We start from the raw sequence: 9,502 nt of genomic DNA, 5'->3' as shown, positions 1-9,502 counted from the left end.
TAGAACATTTGGACAGGTTCTTACATGCAAGATTTGGATGTAGTTATATTGTTTTTGGGCCCTATTGAAAATAGGTTCGAAACTTGTCAAAATAAACTCAAATTTTCTAGAAATAAATGGTCTTAATACACAAAATGATATGACTTCTCATTATTGTTAAAAATATTTTTAACGAGCCTTTTATGATAGATTTAGTTTGTGAATGAGTTGAATTTTTACAAGTTCAACTAAATTTGATAAATCCATGAATCAATTTGTAATATTTGTACTTATTAATTAGTTCGAAAGCAATTATGAAAGTTTGGTTGAAAAATAATAAGTTTTGGATATGATTATACTGTTTTTTTGGTTTATTACAAAAAATAATAAAATGGAGTCCAAAACTTGTCAAAGTAACTTCAGGAAACTTTGAAAATAATATATGGTTACAAAAAGCATTGAAAACTTTTCTTAGCGAAATCAAATTTTCTTTTTATGAACAATAAACTCTATATCGACAAAGTATAAAATCACAACACCATAACCATCCAAATCAACACAAGACGAGACCAACAATCAACTTGCCAATACAGCTTCGGCATAAGAATGGATGGTGTCGAGAAACGCCAATTGCAGGTGCGAGTAGAGGATGACAGCAAACACGAAAGCTTCCCACCTCCAGACACAGTGAACAACGACAGTCACCTCTAAGTTGACTGATACCATCTCTAGTGCTACGAACGACACAGAAAACTTCAACTCACACTTAGCGTCCCATACATCATCAGAAATACAGAAATGATGATGGCCACACCACTTTCTAACAAGCTTGACTTTTCTTATACCTTATGAGTAAAAACCAGCATGGTGGATCCACTTCTAATAGAGGAATCAGTTGAGCAAATTATTGTGGAGATACATGGAGCAAAGTCCGAGAAATAGTCAGTAAAAAACTTCATATTGAGAAAATTTATCAATCAGGCTTTTCTCTTGCCTTTGGAACCAAGCTTCTCATTTTAACAAAAGCAAAACAGCAAAAACACAGACTAGTGCAAGACTGGAAAAAATCTGGAGCTTTCATCGTCGAATAGGCAAATCTATGGAGTGGAGAAACTAAACTGTATGCCTGTTTTTCCATGGTCATGCTGGAACTGTTTCAATATATAACAGTAGTTAATCTGTAAACAAAAAACACATATTGTTAGAGCACAGAAAAATTTAGAGACTGTTTTGCATGAAAATTAAAAAGAGATGAACCTCCATTCGAAAGAATCTGGTGGGGAAAATTATGCCAAACCCAGCAGAACTCCTAAACATCTCCAAGAACCTCTTGACTGAGAAATTCTTGAACTCATCGTCCGTTAATTTGACAAGATTTCCAGCATTGATGAACACATGACCATGCACTCCAGACTCTCTGAACACCTTTAGAGGTAGATCAAATGAAAGGTCGGCAAAGGCAGTAACTGCAAAATCACCTCCAGTTACATCCCTGCCTGGAGACGTAATGCTGCCTGAGGCATCCCTTTCAGAAGAGGTAGTAGCTTCATCTTCACCACGTTTGGGTGGAATCACTCTTCGTAAGTCAGATGGTCCTAATCCTCTTAACTTAAACCCCAACAACGAAGTAGGCCCTCCCAAGTTGCAAACAGGTGAAGATTGACCACCCATGTAGAATCGTTCAGATAATGGTGTTGTCGAGTTCATAAATCCACTTCCCCATGGCAGTATAGCACCTGCTGCAACTCCAAAGTTGACAGCAGCATGGTAAAATCCCAGGGGGAAAGCTCCTCTAAGATCAAACTCCTGTTACAAGAAAAAAGAAGCAGAGAACAATGAGAAATGTATACATTTCAACATTTATTTGAACAAGAAAAATATTCATATGCCATTGACCAGGAACATGCCTGATTTTGTACTCTAAAATGCATATACCAACAGTTATCCTACTAAGATATCTAAAAAACACAACTTTAACCACTAATTAATACCAAAAAGTCAGTGAACAGTCTTGTGAGAGGACAAATCATCCCAACAGTCCTCACCCATTAGCTCCTAGACCTCTGCCAACCACAACATGAAATAAGAATATCTACACCTTGACCAGTAAACTGTTCCCACATTGTATAGCATGGCTCCATCGTAAGGTAATCACATCATGACTCCAAGCCAGCTCTGAACCCATCTTCTAATCAAATGATTTTTATATTGTAATAGTACATCTCCATCTTTACATAATTTCTAGTTAGTTTTGATATGAATTATCACAAATTCACCTGGTGACATCCTATAAACACATTAAAGAAGAGCTTGCATTCTTCCATTCTTTTTTATCTCACAGGGTGTAAATACGACAGTGACTTTTGTATTCCCTAGTAAAGAGTTTACACCAATAATTAAAGTTAAAAACTATTAAATGCTTTCATGCTCTGTGAATTTTCTTTAGTAGCTAAAAACAACATATGTCAAAAACAAAAAAGTTTTTATGCAGGCATTATCCATTCGTCACAACCTCATAATTAATGTCCTTCAAATTTACTTATGAACCTTCTTGTGAATTATTACAAGAATTTATTTCAACATCAGCTACTAATTTACTTAAATCTTCTGTACCTATCTTTCTCCACCTTCAATAAGAAATGAAATACTCTAAATGAAATATTGAAATTCTATCATAGATTATTCTTGCCAGTTGTTTTACCAATATGATGGGTCAGTAAAATGCATCAAGATTTCATACATTAAAATTGCCATCTTCTACACCACTTATCACCTCCAATGGGAGTGAACACCAATATATTATCCCCCAAACCTTGCAGGGGGCAAAACTCCAAGAGGTGTAAAACTCTGATGAGATAAAATTTGACACAGTTTGTCTGCCTCCTAGTATAACCATATAAAACATAATGAACATCCCTTCCATTGTAAAATTCTTAAAAACTAAACTAATCATTTGTCTCTTCTATCACCAGAGTCGAGGCGGATGAGAAAGGACAACAATAAACTTTAATATCAACAGTTTTACCTTAAATTAATAGATCTTTTACTCAGAACAGCAAAATTAGTATATCACATTACAATTTCAACCATCAGAAAAACTAAATACCATATAAGTTATCACTAAAACTCCATAACTTGATCCAACTTCTATGTTACAAGAACAGGAGAGAAGATTTGCAATTATACCTGCCTAATAAATCGCAAGATCCTACTATCTGGTCCAAGACCACCAACTTGAGAAGTTGATAGGAAAGCAAATCCACGTGTTGGCCTCAGATGCGAATCTCTATGATCAACCCTGAACGTGTATTTTACTGAGGAGAGAAGACTATGTCCCAACTGTCTCCGTATTGATTTGGATGACACACGTGATGGATCGGATAAGTTTCGCCATGTAAGATTGTAAGTCAGGTCATGATTTCTAGTTGATATCAAACCAAAAGAAAGTCCCAATAGCCGTTCCTTGTATGATGAAAACTTCAACCAATCATGAGAGAGCAATGAAACTCGAGCCATAAGAGGAGTTGATATTGCTTTGAATCTGGGTAAGGACACTCCAGCACTTATCTCGGATGTTTGATCAAAACCATAAGCCCCAGAAGCATCCAAAATATCACCATAGCCAAACAAGTTTTTGAGCTTCAGTGATCCTTCAAGTGACCAAGATCTAGCCTGCAAAAGTCACAACTATGAAATGCATGAACAGAATTCCAATCCCAAAAGATTAGTTATCTCACAAAAAATGCATCAAGCCATCCATCAACCTAATAAAGTGTTTTCAGAATCACAATCATTACCCCTTTTCAAGAACTTGACCTTTGATATCATCAGTCAAATGTTATGCAAAATTGCAAATAATTCAAACAGATGACTAAAAGACACATATGGAAATAATTAAAAAAGAGAAGATAGATGCAGATGTAATATTACCATGAAAACCATAAAAAGGACATTTTTCAATTGTTTCCACATTAAATACATCTACTTTTTGCTAAGTTAACCATTCTACAACAAATGCCTTTATTATATGGACTACTAGCACATAAACAGAGCATCATATATATTTTTTAAAGTTTTGTCCTACATGCTTAAAAAATATTATATGCAAAGATGTATAGAAGATTACAAAGAAGGGAATTTTTCAAAACTGTCTCCATATTGACCTTAAGAGGTAGCTACTGGAAAAACAAAATGCTAATGTTGAGCCATAAAAAGGGGATAGAACATCAGAACAAGTAGTAAAGAAATTTGCAATGTAAGAATTTTTATTTTCCATTTCCAATTAGTTACCCTATAAATCTTGAAGCACAGAAGAGCTGCTTTCTAGAGCCATCATTACCCTTTATATGGCCTCTGGTTTCTTGTAAGTTGTATCTAAGCTTACCACTTGGAAATGGTATTTTTCCATATCAATTAGGGCTACTTGTGTTCTTCCAAAGACCTCCAAAGGGCAAAAGATTGGGTTAAGGTCCATTTTAGACCCTATGGTTTTGGCCATGGACCACTTAAGCCATTATGGTTTATTTGTGTCTAAAATAACCCTTATATTTTTAAAAATATAGCATATAAGCTCCTCCCGTCAAGTCTGAGTTAACAAACGTTATAATTTGTTTACGTGACATACTGACTCACAATAAACCATTAATATAATGACACATGTAATTTAAGTTAAAAAAAAATGAAACCATCGTCAATGACGGGAGAAGGCATCGTCGTGGAAGCAACCACCAGCAACAACACCGAGTCGCTACTGCCTAGTAGGACGTCATACGCACATAGCCTCTCCCACATTGATGATGAGCTCAGGAGCTTCCGATCCTGCCTAAGGTAGATGTGCATCGACCAATCCAAAGCTAGGCACACAGTAGTCTCTTGGTCCCTCTTCCTCTCTTGAGCATCTTCGTCCCCACCGCCTCTCATTTCGTCCTCTCTTGCGCCCCACCTGTCGCGCCTACGACGTGGTGGTCCAACCCTCCCTCACCTCCGCCTCTGCCTCTCCGCGTTCGTCCATCATTACGACCTCCGTCGCTTCCTCTTCCTTAACAAGATGGACCTTAACCATTTTTTAAACTTAAATTACATATGTCATTATATTAATGGTTTATTATGAGTCAGCATACCATGTAAGCAGACTCTAATGTCTGTTAACTCAGACTTGATGGTAGGGGCTTATATGCTATGTTTTTTAAAATGTACGGGTTATTTTAGACACGAGTAAACCATAAGGGCTTAAGTGATCCATGGCCAAAACCACAAGGGCTAAAATGGACCTTAACCACACAAGATTCCTACATCAGTCTTGAGCAACTTAATACATGACAAAGGCAAGGATCAATAGGAGGAAAGTGGCACATTTACTATCATTTTTCATATATTTCCATCATTCCTTTTAACTGATACTTAAGAAACTTTCCAAGATCCTTTTGAGTCTATTTGGTGTTGAAGAGTCCTCATGTTTAGACACATTACTTTTCTGTTAGGACCTATAAAAGTCTCTTTTTGTATGACTTGTAGGATGGCAAGATATGTCACTGGATGTAAATGCAGCAAGCATTGTTCAAGACAGTTTTTTTATTATTGCAAGAAAGCAGTTTAGTATTTCTTCTCTATCTCGCTTTAGAAAAAGAATTCTTTGTGTTATTACTGCAATAATCTTCTTTCTCTATCTTTATTTAGAGGCACCCCTCTCCCTCAAAGAAGAGAAGCTTCCAGTAGGAGACAGTTCACACTCTTTCCCTTGCTTGTTTATTACTGCAGATTGGGTTGTGTCCTATCCTGATCCTCTTCTCCATCTCCTCTCCTTTTTCACTGTTAGCTGGCTCAGATACATCAGCCGAGAAAACAGAGTAGTGTTCTGCACTTTTCCCCTTTGCCTTTTCTTATTGTTCGCCACAACAAAAACTTTTTCCCACATTTTTGTTTTATTTCTCTTAATTTTCTTTCGAGGGATTATAAAGGGGAACAAAAGGAAGGATTCAGGAGTGTCAATCTAATCCAATCCCAGCCATATCAGAATCAACCAATTTTAGTATGATAGAGGTTTAGGAAAACGTTGAGGCCTCTGACTTGCTAGAAGGGTCGAAGACGAGGGCTTGCACTAGTTGGCAACTCGAAACAAGGATCTCAACGGCCTGATTATGGGTAGCAACGCCTCTTCTGCTTTCTCCTCTAGTTCTCTCAACTAGAGCAGGCTCTAGACCGGTTGGACTTTGAGGGATCTTATTGGAACACCTTGACGAAGGATCGTCGGTGGCCGTCAATAGAAAGGATCTCTCTTGGCGATAGAATTATGGTGTTGTAGGTGGCCAACGAAGGAAGAAGGCTTGTTTCTCTCGTGATTTGGCTTCTCACGGAGAAGGGTTTCTTTCATTTCTTGAGAAGGCAACAATCTCTTCATATAGGTATCAATTACCTAAAGTCCTGAGGAGATCAGGTGATGAGATAACTCCTAGGCACTCAAGGAGTTGCGGGTGTCTCCTACCTGTGCAACATTGTTCTTGGTCGTCCATCTTTGCTAGAAATTGAGTCCTGCTTGGACTAGGACTTGGCCAAGTTGTGTGGTGATGTGGGCCTAACTTGGAAAAGTCACCTCTTGCTTCAACAACGGAGATTGGATGTGATTTGAACGAGTTGCATCTTGCTTCAACAATGAGGATTTGACTTGACTTGAACTCGACGAGATCATCTTGAATCACAAACGCCAACAACCCTTAGGTAACCCGTAACCCTAGAGCTAATTAGTAATTTATCCCCTCTTCTTTCCCTTCTAACCCTCTTTCCTAGTTTTCTTAATTGTCATCTAGAGGTAACCCTAATTTCTCTCGTTCCTCCTCGCATTCTTTGTCCCCCTAAAACAAGTCAGTACTAATTTTACCAAGGCATTCTTTATATAGGATCAACCAAGGATATTTTTGCAATAATGGCACATTCAATAACATATTTGGAACACACTAACTCGTAAAGAGTCTTAGTTTCCCACCCAACTTAATTCTTGGGTTTATCCTTTTTAGGTGGAATCCATCTCGTGTCATTCTGAGAAATACTTGAAAGGGGGATTTTGCTCAATTTGACCCCTCATAGTAGATTTCCAACAATCTAAAGAAGGTAGCTTATCTCAAGAACAAATTTGCAATCTTCAAGGCAAACACACACACAACAGATATATGCATACATATAAAATATATTTAAAGGATCTACCGTTATTTTCTAAGGGAATGTATGTATAAACAACTTTACCTCAGGTTGAGGTTGTCACATCAGAGTTAGGAAGTTTCCATATTGAGAAAATCTTGATGTATTGTCTTTGGATTACTTTTCTTGTTCGTAATTTTCCACTAGAATTGTCAACACTAGTTTTCAGTAATCCAAAATAACCATAAAAAATGTGAGGATAAAGCTTTAAGCTTTATGCAGTAAGAAGTTTATGATGATTAAAACATACTACAAATCAGGAAGTGCCATAATATGTCCACAATCTGCTAAAGGTAAGTTAAGAATCCCTAGAATAAGAAAATATTGTTCCAATGCTGCTTGGTGATATTCAAATAAGATACTAAGGGGTGTTAGTAGTTTGTGAAGAAATATAATGTCTTTTAGCCACTATCATTTGAGGTGAATTTCAAATATCATGTCCTCTATTCTTAGGTTCAAACTAATGCTCTTTTCATCCCTACGCATTATGATCTGTCCTATCACAATACTGCATTAGTTCAAAATTTTCAAATACCAGCATCTTTTTCATGGACTCATCATACTCTATAAAGTGGGTAAAAATACTTTTCTTTTCTGTTTGCAGTCTTATCACAATGACTTGGTAGTTGTCCAAATTATTGGCTATTGTAAACTGTCAGGATGAAGCAACAGCATGATACTTGTCATCTATCTTCAAAATCCCTTCAATACTTGCTGAAGCCCTAATGTATAATTTTGTTTGTAACAGAGAAGAATTGCAAATCAAAGTTACAAAATATAATATATATCCAAGCGATCTAGTAATATAAAGGAGTTAAGAGATTGGAAAGGACAAATAAGATAAACAAAAAAAATAAATCGAAGATCTCACCTCCGGCTTCGAATACACCCCAAAATCACCCGTGAGCGGATTCTTGGCCTCGACAATATCGATGACGACATTAGCAGTGCCAGGGAGCTCGGAGGGGCCGGAATCGAGCGTAATGTTGACGGAATCGAAAATATCCAACTGCCGGAGGCGCGTGTTGGCGAGGCCGGCAGCCTGGAGAAGCTCCTGCATTGAAGAGGCTGTGCGGAAGGCGTCAAGGACCTCGGATTCGATAAGGGCGTCCTTAGTCTTAGTGTTGCCCCGGATGATGACATCGTGGACGCGGAGGCGGACGGGACCTCCAGAGAGGCGTCGGAGAAGGCGATCGAGATTCTTCCTCTCGGAGGAGGGGGTTACTTTTTCCTCCGCCTCCTCATCGCCGTCTTCTTCCTCGTCCTCCTCGATCTCGTCCTCGTCCTCGTCCTCGTCCTCTTCCCCTTCCCGACCAAGGCCATTGGTGGTATCCTCAGGCACCGCTTTTCCGTCGTCCTTGTCCTTTACTCCGCCGGGCTTAGGGTTCGGGCCGCCTTCGGAGTCGGAAGGGATCGCCATGAGAGGGGGGAGGAAAGAAAGACGGCTATGGTCTAGGCCCAGTGAAGTCGGAGCGACCGAGAGAGATCCGTTTGCATTAGGAGGACTTGTTTGTGTGCCTTGTTGTTTCTGAAAACGAAGATATAGAATACGTTTCTGAAAACGTATTTGGTACTAAAATTGTTTTCTTACTGTTTTTAAGATTTTATTTTAGTAAAATATACTTAATTGATCGCTTTAATTATATTCATAATCTTAATTAGAATATCTATCCATAGACTTGATTCGATCTGCTACTTCGGATAATTGGGCTTTTCAGTATCGGCTGTCTTTGCTTAAACCCAACTCTCCATCGAGAGACAGAGAAAGAGAAAGAAAGGATGTGACCGAAGAAAGAGAATATATGATGCAAGACTTCTCAGAAGTATATCACGGTGTGTCTATTCTAAGTAAACTCTTCCGTCAATATGTAATATTAAAATAAGCTTAAATTTAAAAAGAATGATAATTTTTTAATATTAATATTTAAATTTAAGTAAGAAACAATTTTAATAATTTTCTTTCTAAAGATCACATGTAAAATAATCATTTCACACTTCGTATGCATAGTTACATCATATGCATTATCTAAAAAAATAATAATCTGAACGAAGAAATGTATTATAGATCTACAAGTTATTATGGATCTAGAAGTAGAAGTTATATTGTAATAATAACTGGATGATTGCTACGAAGTTAAAGCATGCTACGAAGAGGTTCCATTTAATTAGAGAGATCATGACCCATAGTAATATAGCAATGGAAAGAGTTACATCTAAAGATAATATCTCAATGAAACCGTTATCTCAAATTATCTTTCAACATCACAAGAGTATGATGATGATTAGATATATAGGTGATTAGTTTTATGTTAAGTGAAAGATTACTAGTCAT

General features: G+C 37.4%; 1 protein-coding gene across 1 annotated transcript; it reads right to left on the bottom strand.

The window, feature by feature from the left end:
* Window positions 1-825: 825 nt before the first annotated feature.
* On the bottom strand, window positions 826-8,680 carry LOC135610228 (uncharacterized). Its single transcript, XM_065104473.1, has 4 exons — window positions 8,042-8,680; window positions 3,166-3,651; window positions 1,237-1,785; window positions 826-1,157 (listed from the first exon to the last, which is right to left on the bottom strand). The coding sequence occupies exons 1-4, from the start codon at window positions 8,588-8,590 to the stop codon at window positions 1,077-1,079; spliced, it is 1,665 nt and encodes a 554-aa protein (XP_064960545.1). The 5' UTR covers window positions 8,591-8,680; the 3' UTR covers window positions 826-1,076.
* Between the last annotated feature and the right edge of the window lie 822 nt (window positions 8,681-9,502).

This window comes from Musa acuminata, chromosome BXJ2-4 (assembly GCF_036884655.1).
Source record: "Musa acuminata AAA Group cultivar baxijiao chromosome BXJ2-4, Cavendish_Baxijiao_AAA, whole genome shotgun sequence".
Taxonomy (NCBI): domain Eukaryota; kingdom Viridiplantae; phylum Streptophyta; class Magnoliopsida; order Zingiberales; family Musaceae; genus Musa; species Musa acuminata.
This window is presented reverse-complemented; position numbering and strand designations above follow the sequence as displayed.